The 21871-nt window shown below is 65.6% G+C and overlaps 2 protein-coding genes and 1 long non-coding RNA gene across 4 annotated transcripts; 2 read left to right on the plus strand and 1 right to left on the minus strand.

Moving 5' to 3' along the window:
- Positions 1-6: 6 nt before the first annotated feature.
- LOC143170831 (uncharacterized) lies at positions 7-476 on the plus strand. The gene is made up of 2 exons (XR_012997104.1): positions 7-102; positions 285-476. It is a non-coding gene; the product is annotated as an uncharacterized LOC143170831 (long non-coding RNA).
- Positions 477-1184: 708 nt separating this feature from the next.
- Positions 1185-8559, minus strand: CRLF1 (cytokine receptor like factor 1). 2 transcript variants are annotated; one of them, XM_076359394.1, is made up of 8 exons: positions 8446-8559; positions 4048-4326; positions 3225-3354; positions 2604-2773; positions 2198-2355; positions 1947-2115; positions 1455-1633; positions 1185-1273 (listed from the first exon to the last, which is right to left on the minus strand). In XM_076359394.1, the coding sequence occupies exons 1-8, from the start codon at positions 8516-8518 to the stop codon at positions 1250-1252; spliced, it is 1182 nt and encodes a 393-aa protein (XP_076215509.1). In that variant the 5' UTR covers positions 8519-8559; the 3' UTR covers positions 1185-1249. The 2 variants fall into 2 exon arrangements, with proteins under 2 accessions (XP_076215509.1, XP_076215510.1); XM_076359395.1 differs by having other exon boundaries at positions 1199-1273; positions 1451-1633.
- Positions 8560-13928: 5369 nt separating this feature from the next.
- Positions 13929-20849, plus strand: TMEM59L (transmembrane protein 59 like). Its single transcript, XM_076359408.1, has 8 exons — positions 13929-14090; positions 15440-15545; positions 15838-15932; positions 17869-18015; positions 18112-18211; positions 18550-18661; positions 18814-18931; positions 19201-20849. Exons 1-8 carry the CDS (start codon positions 13929-13931, stop codon positions 19360-19362), a joined length of 1002 nt encoding a protein of 333 aa, XP_076215523.1. The 3' UTR covers positions 19363-20849.
- The last annotated feature ends 1022 nt before the right edge of the window (positions 20850-21871 follow it).

The following is a 21871-nucleotide window of genomic DNA, read 5'->3' on the forward strand; positions in this document are numbered from 1 at the left end:
AGTCGAGTGATGGGTGTCCCCGTGGGAACGGCTGGAGGGGCCGGCCAGTGGAACGGGGGCCCCGGCTCGCCCCCCCGGCCCCCGCCACGCTGCCTCGGCAAGGTGGGCACCTTCCCCCCAACCTCTTTTCTTGGGCATGGGCTGGAGAACCTCCTCTGGGAGCAGTGAGGGCCCCCCCAAATCCTGAGCATCCCTCGGTGGAGGGGTACGGCGTAGGGCTGGTTCCCCTCCCCAGCTCTGCCGGCTGCACCAGGGCTTTACCCAAGGAAAACCACAACCCACAGCACCAAGGGCCCACCTCGCTTTGACCCCCATTGGGATGGGCACCGCCTTTGCTGCCGGCTGGAGCCCCACAGGCAGCGGCTCCCCCCAAAACCACCTCTCGGAGATCAGCTGCGGCTCCAGCCCCACGACGGCTCCGGTGCCCCGCAAGTGCCCTTTTTACGGTCATCCCACAATAAACCTGTCCCCGTGGAGCTGGCCTGAGTCGTGTGATCTAAAGGGCTTGTCCCCCCACGCAGGGCCACTCCCTCCGCCTTGGCTGGGTCCCCTGGGATGGGGTGACGAGGGACACGGGTCCCGTTTGGCTGCCCGCTGCATCCCCGTCCCCGCGCGCTGCTTGCCGCTCTGCTGACGCAGACCCCGGTGGGGTTTCAGAGGTTTATTGGCATTAAGCTTAAATCTGTTCCTAATTGACTGAAATGGAACCAAAATAAGGCTGGTTTGAATCAAAATTGGAGCAGGCACTGGGCAAACCCCAGCAGCCTCAAACCAGCTCGCGTGGCTTCCCCCGGGGACGGACCCACCCGTGCGCTCGCACGTGGGTCCCCGGGGAGGAAACAGCCCAAATCGCTTCCCGGGGGGGGGGGTGGGAGGGTGGGGGGAGCTGCACTGAGGGTGGGGGGACACCCGGGAAGCCCCCACCGCCCCTTTCATCCCAGAGGCTGCTCTGGCTGGTGGTTAAGGAGCAAAGCCTCCGTGCCCCCCACGGCCGGGCGAGGCTGGGGGGTCCCCTCGCTGCTGCGGGGTGCGAGCGGCACGGCGGGGGGCCGCGGTCCCACAGGGCCAGCAGCACATGCCCAGCCCACCCCCTCCCGCCTCACCCCATCCCGTCCCCCGGGGCTGCGGGGCCGCGCTTCGCCCCGGCCGCCTTCCTGCTCCCCCCCGGCGGGGCCGGGGCGGGCGTGGGTGGTCCCGGGTGGGTGCCGGGCGCCCCGTGTCATCCTGCCGGCGCTCGGTCCCCCGGGGGCTACAACTTATCGCCGGGAAGAACCTGCGGAGAGGAACAGAGCCCCGAGTCGCCGCCGGCCACGCTCCCCGGGGTCGGTGTCACCCCACGTCCGTCCGTCCGTTCCCCCCCTGCCAGCATCTCAGGGGTGTGTGGGGGGTCAACCCCGCATCCCCCCCATCCCCACCCGGCCGGGGAAAAGAAGTGCGAAAGGCTCCTTACCTACCTGGTTGCGTGTTTTGTGCGATTTCTGCAGCCACACGCGCCACTGGTCGTAGAGCTTGATGCCGAGGTTGGAGCAGCCGTAGGCGTGTTTCTTCACCCATCCGAAAAACTGCTTCAGCTCCCGCCGCAGCGTCGTGTTTTGCTCCCCCCCTTTGGGGTCGCAGCCCCCCGCCGCTCGCTCTGCGGGAACAAAGGGGTCAGCCCTGCCGGGGGGGGGGGGGGGGGGGCACGGCTCAACCCCCCCCTCCCCACCGCACTGTAAATAACGGTGGGCGAGAAGAAAATGAGCGGCTTTTTGGCTTCCTGCTGGGAAAGCCGAGCTCCAAATTGGCTCCTTTGCAAGAAATCCAGGTGCCGGGCACGGAGCGGGGAAGGCCCCCCCCACCCCCCCACCCCGGCACGTCCCGTGTGCGCAGGGGAGGGGGAGCACAGCGCTGCCGACATCCCCTCCCTGCCCGCCAAACGATGCCGGCCCGACGCCGGCGGCGCTCACCGCTGCGCGGGGTGGAGGCAGCGGTGGGGTTGCTCCAGTCGCTCCAGATGCCGGCTTTTTTTGAGCCGTAGATGCCGAAGGGATTACAGCGCACCTGGACGAAGTAGACGGTGCCGGGGCGGAGGCCGGCCAGGCGGCAGGACGTCTGGTTGCCCACATCATCCACCACCTGGGGAGGGAGGAAAGGGCAGCGCTGGCACGGTTGGGCATCCCGCGCTGTGCCCCGCCGTCGGCGGGTGATGCCGGCCCACCTTCCATTCCGAGCTGTCCTCCACCCGGTACTGGATCTGGTACTTGGCTTGGAAGAGGAAATCCTTGAGCGCCGGTGGGGAGCTCCAGCGCACGCTCAGCTGGTCCTCCAGGTCCCCCACCCGGCTGACGTGCACGTCCGACGGCGGGTCGGTGGTGACTGCGGGGACAGGGCAGGGGCTGGTGGGGCCGGTGCAGGCAGCACCGCGGGGGTTAAGGAGCCGCAGACGCGAAAAAAACCAACAACCTCGGAGAAAACAGCCTAATTCTATTAGGAGCAATTCTGCTCGCATATCGCCCATTTCCTGCAGCCCCCCCCCCCCCAACATCCCACCGCGTGAACCCGCCGCCCGCTTCCCCCCCATGAGGTCACCGGCATGGCGGTGACATCACGATGCCGTCGCTCACCCACGTCGAGGATGTCCAACATGATGACGTCGGAGACGGCCACCCCCAGCCGGTTGGACGCCTCCACCCAGATCTCGTAGGGCGTGAAGAGGGCCAGGTCCTTGGGGATGTGGCAGGAGTAGGGCCCGGCCGTGTGGTACTCCTGGCACGTGTTATCTCGGCCGTACCACCTGCGGGCGGGCGCTGAGTGCCGGTACCGGCACCGCCGGGTGCCCCGGTCGAGCCGAGGATGCTCGCCCATCCCCGGAGAAAATGGCCGCTCCCGGTGGGGACCGCGGCTCATTTATCTGCCACTCAACACCAACGGCATCGCGCTGCCGAGGTGTTGGGTTACCGGCCCTGCGGCGGCCACTCGCGGCTCATCCGGCGGTTCCCAGTTCAACCGGGGCCGCCCGGCTTCTCCTCACCCTCCTCCTCCCCGGCACGTACGGAGCGCGGCCGCCCGCCAGCGCTCGCAGCGGCTGAGACCCGAGGAAACTCATCACATCCCCAAACGGGGGCCAGCCAGGCGGCATCGGGCTCCCCCTTCCCCACCACCCCATAAGCCTTTAAATCCCACACTGGCTTTTTTTTTTTTTTTTATTTTTAAAGACTAATAGGAATTAAGGGGGGCAGCCCCACCTGAGCTTGTACTTGAGGGTGTAGTTGGTGTGCAGGAAGGTCTCCCCTTCCGTCCCCGGCGCCCATTTGCAGGTGAGGTCCTTCATGTTTTTGGACCAGCAGGTGATGTTGACTGGTTTTTCTGGGGGTACTGGGAGAGGAAAAAACAAAACAAAACAAACAAACAAACAAACAAACAAGAGGCGGAGGGGGATGAAAAGGCGCAGCGGCGAAACGCGGCCCGCAGTCCCGGCAGGCGATGCCACCGCGGTCCCGGCAGGCGATGCCACCGCGGTCCCCGCCGGCAGCAGGTTTCCAGCCCCGCGGCTGCAAACGTGTTTGCTGGAGGGGTTTAGGCTCCTGCCCGCTCCTGCCTGCACCCGGCCCCTGCCCGCACCCGGCTCCGGAGCTGTTTGAGCAACAGCAACCCAAAAAACAAATCCAAGCTGTGTTCCCAGTTAAGCCTCTGTGTTCCTAGGACGTAGCATCGTCCTTAAAATAGCCTGAGATAAGAATCTTACGATTATTGATTCAGACAAGTGTAATTTTACCGAGGGTTTGCCAAAACAGCCTTTCTGCTGCGCGCTCCTGCGAGCCGGAGGCTGCGGGTCAGGGCACAAACCATGGAGAGGAGGTTAAAAACGAGCAGCCGCAAGCAACCGCGCGCAACCGTCACAAGCCCGCGGCGCGTTTTGGCAAGAACCGGGGTGTTAACCCCCGTGGGCATCCCCAAATCCTCCCACGGCTGCGCCGGGACCCGCAGCTCTCCCCACTGAAACGGCAAAGCAGCGCCGGGGCCGGGTGAAACCCGGCACGTGCAACCGCGCCGGCGCCGCCGACGTACGTCCAACGTAAAGGCAGGAGCCGGCCAAGATGCCGCCGTCTCTGCTGTGACACACCAGGTTGTCCCCCGACTGCTGCTTGGAGCCGTTGAGGCGGGCAAGGGCCACGCTGAGCGTGGTGGGGCCGAGGGCGGCGTAGGAGGCGGCGGGCAGGCGCCGGCCGTTCAGGGTCCAGTACAGGTCCTCGGCTTTCAGGTGAAAGTCCGGGCTGACCGTGCACGTGGCGACCAGCGAGGAGCCGATCAGCAGGGTGGGGTCTTGGGGGGAAATCACTGCGGGGTCTGCAGCCGGAGAAATAAAAGGGGGGGGGGAAGGTAAAAAAAAATTATATATGTAATTTTATATATCTATTTTATATATATATTTAAATGTATTTCATATCTATTTTATATATATTTAAATGCATTTTAATATATTTAATATCTATTTTATATATTTAAATATATTTTAACATATTTCATATCTATTTTATATATATTTAAAAATATATTTTTATATATATATATATGTATTTTTTTTAGATATGTATTTATCGCAGCACAGCCCCTTGCAGCAGCGCTCGCCCTCCTCTGAAGCAGAGGCAGGAGCACACAAGGCGCCGGGCTCGGCCGCGCTCTCCCCGCGAGCTCGGAGGCTCCTCGGCAGAGCGGCGGGGTCCAAGCCGGGAAGCGCCGACAGCCTTTGGGGAGCTCTGCAGCGCGAGGCTGGGGGGGGTCCCGGCGACGCTGTGGTTTTTCCAGGGCCGGGCGGGGGCTGGGTTGCGGCTTTGTAACTTTTTCACGACAAAAAGATTTCAAAAGCAACTATGGAAAGTTTTGGGGGTTGGTTCCCCCCCCCAGCTTTTCCAACGATGCCGGCTGGCAGCCCCCCACCCCACCCCGGAGCACGTCGCTGAAGGCCGGGCAGTGCTTCCCGGCCGAGACCGCCACTGACCACCCGCCTAATCCCAACCATGTGCCGCCGGGCTCTGCCAAAACCCATCGCTCGCACCTCGGCGCGCAGTCCCTGTGCCAGGACACCCCGAGGGGCCGCCCCGGGAGCAGGCGCAGGGCCCCCCCCCCCCCCCCGAGGACGGTCACACCGGGGAGACCCTCCGTGATGGGAAAGCCCCCCACGCTGCTTTATTTTTGAGACCCCTCCGCCACGAGGCTTCAAAGACAAGGCTCCCCCGACCCCTCTCCGGGGTTTCTCCGTGTCCATCAGCCTTATCGGCTCCATCCGCACGCGCCAGGCTAATATTCCAAATTACCTCCCGGAAAGTGCCGCGACCTCCTCTCCCCTCCGACCTCCCCGGCCCCTATCGGCTTTCAGCGCCCGCCGGCCTCTCCGGTTCCCACCCCGGTGCAATTAATGCTCCAAAATCCTCGTTACCCTGGAGATATCTTAATTAGCCGGTTCCTGCCGTCGCTCAGGGAATGCTGTTGAGGTGGGTGTAAAAAGCAGCCGGGTGTAAAAGCATCCGGGACACGTTGGTGCCGGGTACCCCGGGGTACCCCGAGCACCCGTGGGTGATGGCACGGATCCACCCCACCCACCCCCAAAGCAAACCCTTCCCCGGGGGGGGGGGGGGTTCAGCCCCCGACTCGCCCCATCCTCCAGCGGGGCCTCTGAAAATAAAAGCATCCCCAGCTCCGCCAACGAGCCCACCCAGCGCCCGCTCCTCCATTAGCCGAGCGCCGAGCCGGGGCTGCTCCAGCTCCGCCGATAACAGACCCGGCGCTCCGGGCCCTAATGCTCCTAAATCTTAATCTAAACAGCACCAGAAACACACACGAGCGCCGTAAAACAGACACGTTTCCCGTCCTCCGAGCGGGACCCTCTGGAGGGGCCAATTTTTTATATATATTTTTTTTTTTTTCCCTGCAATTTTTTTTCCTCCTCCAAGCAGGAGCCTCTGGAGGAGCCAATTTTATATATATATAAATTTATATATATATATATATATTTCCCCCCCCCCCGGCAATTCCCCCCCCCGCCTCTGTGCAGACACAGCGCCGAACATGTGTTTTAAAAGGGAAAAGTGTGAAGTTTTCAGATCGGAAAGGAAAGGGCCGGAGAGACGCAGGCAGCCTCTGGAATGTGCAAGTCGCAACAAAAATACCTGCTCGGGGTTTTTATGGCTTTCCTATTAAAAAAAAAAAAAAAAAAATGCTGATCAGGTGCTAAGTAATGCTATAAAGTAAAACCACATTTCCAAGGTGTCGGGAACGTTTATGCTTTTCTTCCGAAGGGCCGGATTTCATTTTATTTTTATATCAGCGTTTTAAGGAGTTGGGAAAGAAAAGAAAAAACCTTCCGATAAGTGTCGGAGATCGCGCAGTTAAAAAAGATTTATTAAGACGTGCAGGGGGGTAAAGAAAAATATAAATAGTTGCCCTGAAGAACAAAAGGAAATTTGGGCAGCCCTGAATTCTGCAAGAAAAAGAAATTAAAAAAAAAATATATATAAATATTTAGAGCTCTTCTAAAGCTCAAGCAACAAGGTTTGCATGTGGATACGGCACCCGAAAACGCTTTATCCCTCCTTTCCACTATCTTTTTCCCCTTCTCTTCTCCGAATCGCATTTCTCGTGCCCATCCCTCAGCTCGAGGAGGGATTTATAAAAAGCCCAGGCATTCCAGCGAGCGCGACCGAGCTGAACCGAGGGGAAACATTCACTCTCTAAAAGGAGATTTGGCTTCGCCCTTCCCCAGCGCCGCACGTCGAGGGGCCACGGGGCGAGCGCTCGCCCCGCTCGGCTGCGCCGGACCCCGATGGGGGGGGGGGGGAAATGGGGGTCCCGGGTGTATGAAACCAGCTGCGAGCGGCACCGGGCATCCCCTTACCGGGGTGAGCCGAAACGTGCGGGGTCAGCCCCAACGGGGGCCTGGCAACGGCCCCACATTGCCCCCGGTGGGATTAACCCCTCCGGCCCCCGGGAAGGGCACCGCTCCATGCCAAAACCCGCCTCGATTCGGAGGCTCTCGTTAACGGCTCCTAAAGGGATTTTTGGAGCATTTTTCCGCCCCCCCCCCCCCTCCACTGCTTCTACAATTCCTGCCCCAATTATTGCTCTTTGAGACTTCCCCGTTAACGACACGTGTGGGTCAGGGGGTACGAGAGACCCAGGGTGGCCGGGACCCCGTGGCATCGCCGGTGCCGGGGACGCGGGAGCGGTGACTTTTCTTGGCGGGACCCGTTTGCGCGTCGGAGCGAACATCCATCGCCTTGAGAAATTCCCATCATAGGGAGGAAGCCAAACTTCCTGCTGCGGGGAACGGGATCTCGCCTCCCCTTCGCTCGGGCCGGAGGGGAAGCAACGAGGCGACGGGTGGGACGGAGGCTAATTCGGGTTTAGGGCTCTGCGGGGAGGGGGGAGCCCTCCCCTATGTTTCTCCCCCCCCCCCCCCCCCCCCCCGCCACCACGAGGGGGGACCCCGATCCCCGCGGGGCTGAGGCCGCCCACAGCTCAGCCCACAGGTGGCACCTCCCGGACCTGCCGCCGCCGGGTGGGACCCCCAAATGGGCATCATTGCGGAGCCCCCCAGGGGTATTTTTGGGGGGGTGGGGTGGGGTGGGGGGGGTGTTCATTGTTCTCCGCGGGGGAGGGAGCTCCCTATTGTTCTGGGTGGGGAAAAGGGGATTCATTGTTCTCTGGGACGGGGGGCGGGGGGCACGGCTCTCCGGGGGGAAGGGGGGGGGGGCCGTTGGTCTCAGCAGGAGGAGGGGGGGTCTCAGAGGCTCGGGGGGAGGGAAAGGGGGGTCATCGCTCCCGGGGGTGGGAGGGGGTCGCGTGGGGAAGGGGTTCGCTATTGTTCTCCGGACGGAGGACGGGGGTTTCCATTGTCCTGGGTGGGGAATGGAGCCGCATTGTTCTCCGGGAGGGGGGGTCTGCACGGCGGGGGAGGGGGGGACAAAGGGGGTCCGGCCCTTCTCGGGGAAAGGGGTGCCTCTTCTCCATGGGGAGAGGGGGCACTCGCTGCTCCCAGGGGAGGAGGGGGGGGGTGTCCCTGCTGCTCTCGGGGATGGGGGGGGGGGAACAAAAAAAGGTTCCTCTATTGTTCTCTGCGGGGAGAGCGGGGGGGGGGGGGGTGTCCCGGCTGCGCTGCGGGGACGGGGAGGGAGGGGGGTCCCGGCTGCCTGCCGGAGGGAGATGGGGGGTCCCGGCTGCCCTCCGCAGGGGGGTCCCCGTTACCCTGCGACGCGCAGCCCCGAGGTGCGCCCGGCGATGCCCCCGGCGCCGCTCCGCATCCCGGGGCGGGGGAAGGACGGACACCCCACGGACCGGCACCGCCCGGCCCTCAATGAACGGGGGAGCCCCGGGGGGCTCCGCGCAGCGTCCGCCCCGGCCCCGACGGGACCCCCCGCATCGCCCCCCGCGCCCACCTTGCGGGAGCCGCCCGGTACTCCCGGTACTCACAGGCGAGCGGCTCGGCGCGGAGGAGGCGCAGGCAGAGCAGGAGCAGGGGGGGGAGCAGCGGCAACGGCGGCATGGCCGGCTCCGGTGCCCGTCGGTGCCCGGGGCGGCGGAGCGCACCGGCACGTCCGGGGAAGTCCCGAGCAAGTCTGAGCAACCCCCGGTTACCAAAGCCCTAAATGCCGCCCTGGCCCCGCCCCGCCCGGCCCGGGCCCGCCCCCGGGGGGGCAGAAAGGCACCGGCCCCGGGGCCCCGCCGCCCCGCTCCGGTACCGGCCCCGGTACCGACCCCCGACACGCGATGCCCGCCCGGCGCCGCCCGGTGCTGCCGCGGGATGCTGCGCCGTCGTCGTCGTCGTCCCCCCCCCCGACCCCGGGGCCGGTGTCCCGCTCCCCCCGAGCCCCGCGGTAGGTGAGTAAGAGCCGCCCCGGGGCCGCCTTCCCACGGGTGACTCATGCGCGGCCTCCACGGACCCTCCCGTGCCCCCGGGGCTGCTCCCGGGGCTGCACGCGCGGCCGGGCCGGGCGCCCCCGGGAGGGTGTCGTGTCCCCCCCCGTCCCCCCCCCAAAGTGCCTTTAGGAGACCAAAATCCTGTTCTTACTTTTTTTAAGGGTGAAAATGGGAATATCTTCCTGTAAATCCCCGTGTTTTCTACTGAACCCATCATCTCTGGGTTTTCCCCCCCAAAAAACCCCCAAAAGTGGGAAAAAAACCCCAAGTGGCTTCAAGCCCCTGCCGGGTTGGGGCTGCGTTTGTCCCTCAGGGTCCCGGGGAACCCGGCAGTGGTGGCGTGTCCGGTTGTGCCACCGGCACCGTGGCAAAGCCATCTGCTTGGGCATCACACCCCCGTCCCGGTGCCTCCTCCTGTCCCCCCACCCGGGACTTGATGGCATCAAGAGCTTTGCAGACCCCCGGAGGGGCGGCGGAGCCCTGGGACAGCGGGTCCCAGCTGTGGCAAGGCCACTGTCCCCGAGCACGGGTTGTCCCCAGCTGCGCGTCCTTTAGGTCTGCCTGAGCCTTGGGGTGGGGATGGGGTGCAGTGGGGTGCCCCGAAAGCACCCCATGCTGGGGGGAGTGCCTGGGTCGTGTTCCCCCCCCCCCCAGCAGAGGGGACACGGAGGGACCCGGTGGCCCTGACCCTGGGGTTGGGATGGGGCTGGGAGCCCCCAGGCCATGGGACCGCTGCCATCGCCGGGACTTGCGAGTGACTCTGGGGGCTCAGAGCTGGGGGGGCCATTTCCAGCCCATGGGGACATTGTCTGGTGGCTTTCGCTGTCCCTTTGCTCCCTGTCCCAGCTCTGCACCCCCTTGGCTGCGAGGACGTGGACATTGCTCCCTGCAGGGGACGGAGCATGGGGGGACAGAGTCGGGGGTGGCAGGGGACACCTGGGTGCCCCTCCCAAAGGGGTGACACCATGAGTCAGCCCCTGCCCCAGAGCACCGGGGGGGCGCTGAGCCCCGCAGCCATGTGGGGACAGGGGGGGTGACGCCGCGTGGGTGTCGCTGCGGGGCTCCGAGGTGTTGGGCACCGGCCGAAGGGACTGCACAGATTAGAAAATAAAATAAAAAAAGAGAGCGGGAAGGAGACAAAACAATGCCTTTTCCCATCGTCCTGTTTTTTGGAAGCTTCTGAACTGTTTTTGTTGAAATTTCCCAAAAATGTCAGGCTCCGGGAGCCACCCAGCCTGAGAAACTTCAGCCCCAGCGTCCGCAGTCTGGCCGAGTGAATCACGGCCGCCCTGGGGGCTGGCGGCCGCCCGCGATCCCGACCCACTGCCCGGATCCCCCCCGGGAAGCCACCCTGGGGCGGGAGCCAGCGGTGGGTGCGGGGAGGGGGGGGGGGAGGAGAAATCGCCCCCCTGGAGCCGGAGTCGGGACCGGCAGCCGCCCCGGCTGCCCACCTGCGCTGCCCGCACCGCTTCCTCCATCTGCCTTCTCCTTCCCCCAGCCAAGCCCCTCAGCTTCCACCCGGAGCCAACGACGAAGTGGGATTTAGCGCGGCTGTTTCGGGAAGCAGGGATGGGTGGGCTCGGGGGGGGGGGGGGCGTGTGACACCTGTCCTGGTGCCGGCAGAGGGGACATGGCCGGCTCCGGCAAAGGCATCATGAGAAGGTGGTTTGAGGCTTTGCTGGGGGGGTCAGGGGGAAGGCGGTGGGACGGTGGCGTCGGGAGGAGAGGGGAGCATCGGTCCCCACTGGTGTCACCTGACACATGCCTGGGGTGTCACCCCAGGTGGCTCGGGGACGTTCGCCCTCCCCGACCCACAGCAGCATCCGGACCCGATGCTGTGGGACGGGGACAGGGCGGGGGGACAGAGCCAGCCCTGAGAGAGCCCCGTCGTGCCTGCGGTCCCCGAACCCGGGCAGTGCCGGGGCGGTGTCAGGATCCGGCCGGTGGCAGTGCCAGGGAGCAGCCGGAGATGACAGAGCCGCTCTCCCGCTTTCTGAGTCAGCGCGTCGGTCAGCAGGCAGATGTGGTCAGCGCTGCCCTTTGACAGTGACCTTTAAAAGGCTGCTCCCTCCTGCCTACGAGCCGCCGCGCTCGCAGGCACCGGCCGGGCTCCCACAGGCGGCTGGGAGTCAGGATCTGGCCCCGCAGCCCCTTCTGACCCCCGGACCGGGCTGTTGGCGTCAGCGCGGTGGTCCCCTGGGGCTGGCGCGGTCCAGCTGCCCCCCCCCGGCATGGCTCCGTTCCCAGGGCCTCTTTGCCCTGTTGTGGTGCAGGATCTGGCCGTGGGGCCCAGCTCCCAAATGGCGGACCCCATACAGCCACGAGCTCCCTGCTCTGCCCAGGCGAGATGTGACTTCCCCCAGACGAATCCAGGACCTCGGGGTGGCCTTGGTGACGTCCCCAAACCCAGGCTGAGCATCCTCGGTCTGGCTTCCCACCAGCCGTCACCTTCCTGCCAGCCCTCCATCATGTGTCACCAGGGCCGGGCCCAGCACATCTACCCTGAATTAATCTAATTACTTGATTTCCCAGCCAGAGCTCGCTCCATAAAGTCCTTGGACAGAGACAGCATCTGGCTCAAGGGCCAGGGTGTAAAAAACAAACAACAAAAAAACCCAAAAACGCAGAAAAAGCGGGAGGCGAGGCGCAGCGGAGCTGCCTCTAACTGCCTGCATCCTTTTAAAGTGACCTGGGGGAAAAATAAAGAGGCTAGAAATGCAAAGAATCCAGCAGTCAGAGTTTTCTTTATATTCCTCTCAGTCACATTTCCACATCCATGGGTAATTTATAACCCGCTTAACCCCTTCCCTGCCACCCCCCCCCAGCACAAGCCTTTCGCTCAAGAGCATCCTCGCAGCGGGCGGCCGCACCTTCCCGCCCTGTTTGCTTTGGGAAGCACAAAAAGTCCCGCAACGGAGTTTGCTGATCTCTAGAGGGGGGAAAAAAAAATGCGGTTGATGTCGAGGGGGTGCTTGAGCACAAGGGATGGGCTCTGCGGAGTCGGGACACGGGGTGACGGGTCCCCTGCCCGTGGGGAGACCGCGGGGACGCCCCAGCCAGTGTGGGGGGAGCCTGCGGCTTCACAAAAGGCTCCAGAAAAAAAATGTAGGTCAGTAGTGATAAATGCAAAAGGCATCAAGTGTTTCTGGAGAGGGGTGGGAAGCGGAGGGAGGGCCGGGAATTACCCGGCAGTAAATATTTGCCAACTTGAATATTACTGCCTGGGAAGGGGTGTTTCTGTAAAAAGGTGAGTGGATGGAGCGTGGGACGGCGCCAGGCGCGGTGCGGGCAGGTGTGGCAGGAGCGTTGCCCACCAGCCGCTCTGCCAGCGCTCAGTCCCGGCTCCTGGCACAACGCTCCCGGCGCTCCCGGCACTTGATCTGGTGGGTTTCGGTCCCTCTGGGGGTTGGGGCTCCGTCTCTGTCCCTCCCGGCCAATGGAAACCTCACCTGCGGCGCTGGGCTGTGATTTACGGTGACAGCCCCCAATCTATCCCATTTACTTGGCCATTAGTCACTGGTGCCGGACACGATGCCGAGGGGCTGGACGGGCTCCAGGAGGGGGAAGGGGGGAATGGAGCCGACCTGGCAGCCCCGCCAGCCCGGCCGGAGCACATTTTCTCCCGGCCCTGGTTTGATTAACAAGATGAATAAGCTGGCGGAGCACAGCGGGGCGAGGGGAGGCCCCACTCCCTGCTCCCGGGGGGGGCGGGCATGGGGCTGCGCTCCCCCGGCTGTCCCCGAGGGGATCCGGCCACCCCTACCCCTCTCCCGTTGCCCCGGGGCATGGAGCACCCCTCAACCTGAAGGGACCGGGAGACACCCCCCCCCCTTCTTTGTGCCGGGGTCCTGCCATGTGTTCCCCATTAGGGCTGGAGGTTAGCGAAGCCCCCAGCCCTCCTCCTCCTCCTCCTCCTCCTCCCCCTGGGCCCGCTTTGGGGTGCTGCCATAAATAAGGCTAATGGGCAGGGCAGCGGCGAGGCAGCGCGCGCGGGGCCAAGCCTGCGCCTTTTATGTCTTTTAAACCCTGGGAAATCAAAGCCGTAAATCTGGGGTGTCAGGGAGAGCCCAGCGCCCTGGCTGGGAAGGGGCCCTGCGGAGCGAGGGTGCGGGTGGGATGCACGAAGGCGACTCGGGGAGGCCCCGAGGGCCACGGAGGGTGGCACGCCTGGGTCTGGTACTGGCTGGGGACAGTCCCTGTGGGGGTGCTGGCCTGGGGGGCAGTGAGGCTCCGGTGCTGCTGCTCGCTGGTGGGGATGTGCTCTCAGCGCCAGGGCAGCCCCGTCCCTCTGCGCCCCTGTCTCTGTGTGCCACCAGGGCCACTGCGCTCCCCAGCCCCCATGTGCCCCCCAGCCCCCCTTCTCTCCCCAGTCCCTCTGTGCTGCTGGTGTCGGTGGGGCTCCCCCCACCCCTCTGCATCCCCCAGTCCTGCTGTGCCCCTTTGATCCCTGTGCATCCGCCGGTCCCCCCGCATCCCCCAGCGTCCCCCTACGCCTCCTGGTCCCTGTGCATCTCTCGGTCCCCCTGTATCCCCCGGTGCCTGGGCACCCCCTCTGTCCTCCTGCATCCCGTGGTAACCCCTCCATCCCCGGTGCCTGAGCATCCCCCGGTCCCCCCCTGTCCTCCTGCATCCCATGGTACCCCTGCATCCCCCGGTGCCTAAGCATCCCCTGATGCCCCCCCGTCCTCCTGCATCCCCCGGTGCCCGAGCATCCCCCGGTGCCCGAGCATCTCCCGGTCCCCGGGTCCCCCCTCCTCCCGCATCCCGTGATATCCCCGCACCCCCCCGGGTGCCCGTGCACCCCCCGTCCTCCCGCACCCCGGTCCGCGCTGCCCGCCGGTGCCGCTGGCGGGGGCTGCCGGTGCCGGTGCCGGCGGAGCTGCGGCAGGCTGCGGCGGCTCCCCCCGCCCCCGGCTCCCCCCGCCGCCCCCGCCCGGCGCACGGCGCGTCACGGCGGGGCCGGCAGCGGCGGCGGCGGCGGCGGCGGCGGCGGTGGCTGCGCTCCGCTCCGCGCCGCTCCGCGCCCCGCGCCCGCCATGGCGGCCCGCCGCCCCCGGGCCCTGCTCGCCCTCGGCCTGGCCCTGGCCCTGGCCGCCGCCGCCGCCGCCGCCGCCACCGACCCCTTCTCGCCCCAGCTGGGAGATACCGCCGGCTGCCGCGGGCAGTGCGGCCGCAGCCTGCCGCGCCGAGCCGCCGCCGTAAGTCCGGCCGGGCACCGGGGGCACCGGGGAGCATCGCGGGGGGGGGTGTACCAGGGAGGACCAGGAGCACCGGGAGCATCAGTAGCATCGGGAGTACCGGGAGCATCGGGGGCACCAGGGGGGACCGGGGGCACCAGCTCGCCCTGCACGGGCATCGCTGCCGCGCAGCCCCACGCCGGCCCACCCCAGCGGGGAGCACCGTGGGGGCACCGGGAGCGCCATGGCGCAGCACCGGGGAAGCCCCGGCGGTCTCCTCCGCTGCGGCTTTGGGGTGCCCCCTGTGAGGGCATCCGCCCCGGTTTGGGGTGCCTGCAGCGGTTTCGCCCATCCCAGCTTTGGGGTGACCCCCGGGTCTCGCCCACGCCGAGTTTGGGGTGCCCTCGGTGGCGGCAGCCACCCCGGGTTGGGGGTGCCACTGGTGAGGCCCTGCCTCCCGGTTGCCCTCCTGCACCCCATCACCGGTGGCGTGGCAGAGCTGTCCCCAGGAGCGGTGGCACAGGGCCAGCGGGGCTGAGGACAACCGGGGTGAGCTGGTGACACCGGGGCGGCAGGGTGGGCCAGCGCCGAGCCACGGCAGCAGGGACTGAGATGGAGCCGAGTGCTGGTTGCTGGACCTGGAGCATCATGGAAAGCCCCGGATCAGAGCTGCCGTAGCCGTGCCATGCTGGGGGCCACGCGATGGCACCCGGGACCGTCCCCGAGCCCCCGCGGTGGCAGGGCCGTATCTAGGCCAGCGCCTTGGCAGGACCCCGCGCGGCCCTTGTGGCCGGGGGTGGGGATGGAGTTGTTTTCCCGTCTGGGCTCGAGCTGCCTCCCTGCCAGCTCCCAGCCCTGCCCGCGCTCCCCCGTGGGCGCACGGACCCCCGTGGGCAGGAGGGGCACCCGCTTCCCCCAAGCCTGCGCATGCAGATTCACGCAGTGACCCCCGCGTAGGCTCGGTGTCCCCCATGCACCCCCCCCCAGTGTGTTCCCAGCCCCCCCAATGCATGCACCCCCCCATGCACACCCCCCCAGCACAGCCCCCACCTCCTGCCAGCCCATGCCGGGGCCCAGCCAGTGTCAAGCGCCGCGACAGAGATGGGGGGGACCTGCTGCGTCCTCGATGGGGACGAGGCCACGTGCAAACCCGACCTTCGGGTGCAAACCCGGGGGGTGAAGGCAGCTCTCCCTCCCCCAGGGATGCCATCGCCCCTGTTTCAGGGTGCCAGGCCTGGCTGTGGTTCTGAGGGAGGGTGGCAGTGCCCGGTGCCCCCCAGCTGGGTGCGGGGCGGGCCACGGTGGGGGTCCGGCGCAGCCACTGGGCTGAGCTTGGTGCCAGCTCCACGCTCTCCTCCTCCTCCCTGCAGGATGCTGTTCTCAACGCCTGTTACCGGGGCTGCCGGCTGTTCTCCATCTGTCACTTCGTGGATGCAAGCGCTGAGCTGAACACAACCAGAGCCGAGTGTGAAGCAGGTGAGAAACTGGAGGCCAAGCGGCCCCCATGCCCCAAACACCGTCCCCGGGGGGGGGGGTCCCCCACGTACCGCTGGCACCGCTGTGACGCCTTCTACCCTCCCAAGCATCTTGTCTCGGCTCAACCCCACGCTGTGCCCCGGGGCTGCATCCGGACCCTGCTGCAAACCAAGCGGGGTGTAAATTTACACCCACTGGGTGTAAATCGGGTGGGGCAGGGGGGTCTTGGGGCACAGGGCTCCTCAAAGGGATCGAGCCACCCCCTAACCCTGCCCTCCCTCCTGCCTCGCAGCATGCACCGAAGCCTACAGCAACGCGGAGGAGCAGTTTGGCTGCGTGACGGGCTGCCGCAAGCAGCTGCCTGAGGTGGAGAGCAGGAAGGAGAAGGTGAGGGGCCGGGGAGATGGGGACCCCCCCGTTCCCCCCCCTTAACCCGCCCAGCCTGTCCCTGGTGCCACCCGCCGTGGCTCTGCCCTGTCCCTTCATCTGGCTCCTTCCCCAAAGGGTCAGTGGGCAGGAGGTGGCGGGGGCTGGATGCTGTGGATGCTGGTGCGGGCACCACGGCTGCTCCATCCCTGTGCCATCACCCCGCGGGACGGCCAGGGACTGGCCGGGGAAGGCATTCGCCTCCGCAAGGAGCCTGGAGCCATGGGGTTGCCCTTGGGGTGGCTTCTGTGGCCACCTCGGCCCTCAACTGAACCCCGGCGTGGGGACATGGGGCGTCTCGGTCACCCTGGGCATGGCAGGGATCAAAGTTTGTCCCGCTGCCGGGCAGAGCAGGCAACGCCAATGCAATGGAGACCACTGCCACCCTGCTGAGCCCACCGGCCACCCCTTGCCTGGGACCCCACAAGGGGATGCTGGGACGTGGTAGCTTGGCCCCTGGGTCCCACTTTAGGAAGGACCCCTTCCTCCCACCGGAGCTCAGCCCAGTCCTTCCCCTCCCTGGGGATGGAGGCTATAACACCCCACACGTGCAGCCCGCCCATCCATCCACCCATCCATCCACCCACCCATCCCTCCCTCCTTCCCTCCCTCCCTCCCTCCCTCCCCAGCACAGGCATCCAGCTCCATCCCTCCCCTCGCTGCCTCCCGGCCCCCCCACCAGCAGCCTCACAGCTCGGTGAGTCCCGGCACCAGGACCCGGCTTCCCTCGGCGTTTTCCCGGGGCGGGTTGGGACCAGGCATGTTCCCCGCACGCTCCCACTGCCCGGTGAAACCCACGCTGCAGGATGCCGGCTGCATCTTGCTTTATTTTATGTCCCCTGTTATACGTGCCCCTGCGGACGGGTGCTCTGGGCGTGCTGGGTCGATAGGAGCCCGCCGTCAGCCCATCGTGCTGCTTCGTCCAAAGCATAAAAAGCAGATTAACTGGGCTCGACCCAGGTTGCCGGAGGTTTGGGCCAGGCAGGGCGATTACGCCGAATTCCCAGGGTGAGAGGTTCTGACCAGTGATTGTTGCAGACTCCCCCGGTTTTGACCTGTTATCCTTCCCAGCAATTAGCCATGTTTTTTCCTCCTACATTTAATTAATTCAGCTTTTGCCCAATTAATTAAATTAGACTTTGGCCCAAGGTAGAGGCTTTCGGCTTTGTATGCGTGCAGACAAAGATGAATTTGTGCTGTAGAAAGCTGCGGCTCCTTTGAAAAACCGCTTTGCAGCCTGTTTCCGAGACCCTCCCAGCGTCTGATCCTGCTTCCCAGCCCCACTCCGGGGTCAGGGATGAGCATCGGGGGGTGACCGGCTGACGGGGAGGGCCGTCACCCCCTTCGCTCACCCGAAGCATTTTTCCTTTGGGTTCCCAGACAAGCAGGCAAAGCAGATTTAGTATAATAATTAGATACAGAATCTGACCTATTTATTTCCTGTTTGCTGGTTTGACCGTGCAAGGGGCTGTAGGAAAATGTTCGAAGCCAGTGGCAGGGAGCAGCCAAGCAGATTCCAGCAGGGATGCTTTAAAAATAACAAACCGCCGCGACGGCCAAGAATCCAGGGCACAGAGAGGCTGCCAGGAGAGAAACGCCCTCGGCCTCTCGGCTGCTCCGCTCCTATTGTTTAAAGCGCTGGTGCGAGCGCAGGGCTGCCGAGGGGCTGGGTGATGGCCCTGGGGCTGGGTGATGGCCCTGGGGACCGCAGCCCCCGACTCGGTGACCCTCCCGGGGCCGGACCGCACGTTCTGCACATCCCCATCCCTGGGAGAAGCAGGCTGAGCCCCAGACCTGAGCGCCCGGCTCAACCCGGCCACGTCCTCAGGGTGAGACGTTGTCTGTGGGGTGGGTGACAAGGGGACGGCGGTGACACGATGTCCCTGCTCCTTTGCAGAGCCTGGAGCTGAAGGAGCCATCGTTCTCCATGTTCGATTTGGTCTCCACCTTCTGCAACGACATTGTCAGCTCTGCCCAGAGCTTCATCTCCTCCACCTGGACCTTCTACCTGCAGGCAGACGATGGCAAAGTCGTGGTGTTTCAGGTGGGGGTGTCCCGCCTCCCCTCTCTGCTGGGTGCTGAGAGGGGTGGGGACCCCCCTGCTCACCGCTTTCTCCCTCTTTCCCTGCCGACCCACCAGTCCCAGCCTGAGATGGAGTATCCAGTACCCGAGGTGCAGGAGACCCAGCCGGCGTGGCCGGGACCGGGGTCCAGCCCCCGCGTCCCCCAGCCCCACACAGGTGCGGGGGGGTCTGGGCTGCCGGCATGGGGGGCCGGGAGCCTCTGAGCCCTCCTGGCTCTCATCCGATTTCTCCAGAGCTAAACAAATTACCCGCTTCTCGGGTCTGATTAGCTTCTCACACCCCGCACCCACACAGGGGGGATGAGTCCGGACTCGGGACCCGCTCCAAGAAGCTGCCGGGATCCTCTGCGCCCTCCCAGCAGGCAGAGGGTCCCCGGGGGGAGAGGGGACCGCCCGGCACCCCTGCACCCGATCATGTGCTGGCAAGGGGATGGGGAGCGGGGCAGGCGTGCCCACAGTGGGTGCCCAGGCTCAGCATTGCCTCTCCCTCGCCAGGTCCCCGGGCGAAGGGGGAAAAGCCCCTCGTGAAGGAGCCACGGGGCAAAGCCAAGGCGCAGCACGCAGACCCCCCGCAGCCGGAGCACGACTTCCTCGGCTGCATGTCCAAGTAGGTGCAGCGGGGCTGCGTGGGGGCCTGGGGGGCCTGGACCTGCCAGACATGCCGGAGCAGATTCTCCACACACCCCCCCCCAATTCCCACCCCGTGCCCTGCCATAAACTCATCCTTTTTCTTTGGCGGGGGGTGGTGGGGTGTTACAGGCGCTCAGGCCTTCCTCGCTGGATCCTGGCCGCCTGCCTCTTCCTCTCCATCATGGTGATGCTGTGGCTGAGCTGTGCCAGTTTGGTGACTGCCCCCGAGCAGCACGTCAAGACCCAGGTACGGGGTGAGCGGTGCTCAGTGCAGCTGGAGGGGGGTCCTGCGGGGGTCCCCGACACCCTGGGTCTCCTCATCGCAGCTGGGTGAGCCTTGCAGGGCTGAGACGTGACCGTACAGCGTTTGTGGTCCCCGGCCACCGTGCTGGGCTCACCGGCATGTCCGTGCTGTGCAGTATGTCCCCAGCCAGCCCCGTGGTGTTCCCAGTCTGGGGACAAGAGGGTCCTGTCCCCTGCTCCAGGGCTGCACGGTCCCCTCTGCCTCTCTTCCAGCCTCTGAGCATCAATGGGGACAAGGAGTACCTGGAGGACCTGGACGGCCCCCGCGCCTTCCCCCTGCCACCCGTCATCGCCGTCACCCTGTGCCCCGCGCACGGCGGCGAGGACGCGGGGCCGCTGCCCCTCAAAGTCGACCTGGACAAGACCATCCTGTAGCGCTCCCACCCCTTTCCGTCACCTCCACGCCACCTCCCTGTCACCGTCCCCACGGCATCGTCCCCGGTCCCGCTCCGCTGCCCCTCTGGCTGCCCCATGTCCCCAGCTCCTGGAGGGGCATCTCTGGCTCTGGCACGGGGGGACCGGGGGTACGATCTGGCTCGGTCCCGCTCTCCTCCCGCAGCGATGGCCGCTGCGGAGGAGGCTCCCGGGAGCTGGGCAGCGGCTTTGCCTCCTCCATAGATGTGCTGTTTGCTGGGATCCTGGTTTCCAGCGCTTGAGAGCCAAGAGAGGAGCTGCCAGAGCGGGGAGGCCGGGGGGAGCCCATCCTCGTAGCGGGGCGGTCCGTCTCCTCCCGACCGGAGCCCCCGGGGCCCCGCAGCCCTCCGGGCATGGGTCCAGCGCTGGGCAGGAGGGAGCCGGCTGCGGTGGGGGATGGAGAGCGTCTGCAGTGTTCTGGGCTTTGGCTCAGCACATCCCCAGCCTCCCACCTTGGGCTGAGCCTCCAAGGCTCCGACTCCGGCCCTGGGAACTCCCTTCCGCCGGCCGGAGCCGATTGCCTTGGGGAGCCGAAACGTGGCGAATGGATTTGGCATTGGCAGCCGGAGAGAGTAGCGGATCTCGCCGCCTCCGTGCCCACGCGAGGACCCAGCCGGCCCCTTCCTGGAGCTGTGGAGGGGCCCCGGGGTGGCTCCTTCCCCTCCCTGCTCCGTGATGGCTTTGGGGCGGCTGGCCCTGATGCCGACGGGTTGCTGGTGGGACCGAGCAGGGGACGAGGTGGTATTTCCCTGCCTCGTGCTGCTGTGGTGTGTCCGAGCTCGGGCAGGAGGTGGGAGCTGCCGGGACGCCTCCATCCTGGGCTCAGCATCCCTGCCCGATGCTGGGAGCGGCTCAGCCTGTGGGGCTGTAGCTGATGGTAGGACCTAGCGGCAGCTGGCCTCTGGGTCCCTGAGCTCACAGTGCTGCCCTGGAAGTGGGGGGCTAGCCCTGGGGTCTCCCAGTCAAGCGGGGACCCCCTCGGCTCGCCCCGGCACAGCCCCTCGGCGTGGAGGGGTCCCCTCCCTCCCCCTGCTCTGCAGGGCTCTGCTCCTGCAGCCGGGCTCGGTGCGAGCCGGGGCATCTCCCCATCTCCCCGCCATTCTCCATCACTTGACTTCGTGTGTTGTTTCGTGGTTTGATTTGCACCGGCATGTGGTTCATCGGCCCCCGGCGCCCCGTGGGGACACCCCTGCGCTTGGAAGGGATGGCTCGGCGGCGGCGGTCCCTACCATCCCCGCGTCCACTTAACACGTCTGTACAGATTAACTTATTACCCGTGACTCCCCACCCTTGGGTTTTTAGGCTCTCTCCATGTGCCGGCCGCTCCCCGGCGCTGAGCGGTCTCGGGGGGCCATGGCGTGGTGGGGCGGGGGCTCTCATCCCCATCCCCGCCGGTTTTGTGCTGCTCCGTATCACTCTCACCCGTGCAACATATCTGGGTTTGAGGAACTGGGCTGGGGGGGGGGGGGGCAGAGGGGGGGCCTCGTGTCTGTTTTGGGGTACACTTTTTGTTGTCACTTTTTGGCCGCTCGGCTCAGTGTAAAGCTTGGTGGTGTCTGTGGTGTTGTCCCGGCCACGGCGGCTCTCCCTGTCCCTGGGGTGCAACCGCGCTGGGCCACTAGCTTGGGGAAGAGGGTGGCCACGGAGCCCCCCCGGCTTCGCTTCCAAAGGGCAAACCCAGCCCCAGGCTGGCTGGGCGGTGCGGGCGGAGGGGAAATAAAAGGTTTGTACCAGACCCGGATGAGTCGGTGGCTTCACGGGGTGCCTGTCACCAGCTGGGGAGTGGGTTTGAGCCCCCACGGGGGGCCGGGGGGAGGGTGCAGGTCCATTCCCAGCTCGCCGTCCCGTCTTTGCAAGCTGAGCCAGGATGAAACCTCCGGCAAAACAGAGAGAAATCCCCTGCTTGGGCTGTTTTGCACGGACATGAAGCGATGCTCCTCTCCACTACAGGCTGCGGGGCCGGCAGAGTCACCGGATCGAGAGATTCAGCATCAAGCGTAAAAGGGGATGCTGCGTTCCCTGGGGAGCTGGTACCAACGCCCATGGGCTGGGTGGGCTCGGTGGGTGCTGGGAGGGCGCGGGGTGGGCAGGGGACCGTGCACCCCAACACGTCCACCCGTCAGCCGTGAGGAGGAGGAGGCTGAGACACGGCAACGGGGAGGATTGCATGTGCATGCTTACGTGTGCATATAAAGAAGAGCTGGGGAACAAGGGCTTTTCCCACTGAAAATCGCCCGCCGACACCCAGGCGCCCATTTCGAGGAGGGAAAGCGTAAATCAGGCCATGCACGCATGCGACACGTCAGCATAACGCGCCGTGGCCGCCCGGGCTCGAGGGCTGGGACGTGTTCGCACGTGCGCGCGCCCACCTTTCCCCCGCGGCGTGTGTTTTTCCTGGCACGGCGCCCGCGTCCACGCCACAGTCAAGCTCTCCCCATGCCAAGCACGACACAAAAGCTCACGCAAGGGC

This window comes from Aptenodytes patagonicus, chromosome 25, assembly GCF_965638725.1.
Source record: "Aptenodytes patagonicus chromosome 25, bAptPat1.pri.cur, whole genome shotgun sequence".
NCBI lineage: Eukaryota > Metazoa > Chordata > Aves > Sphenisciformes > Spheniscidae > Aptenodytes > Aptenodytes patagonicus.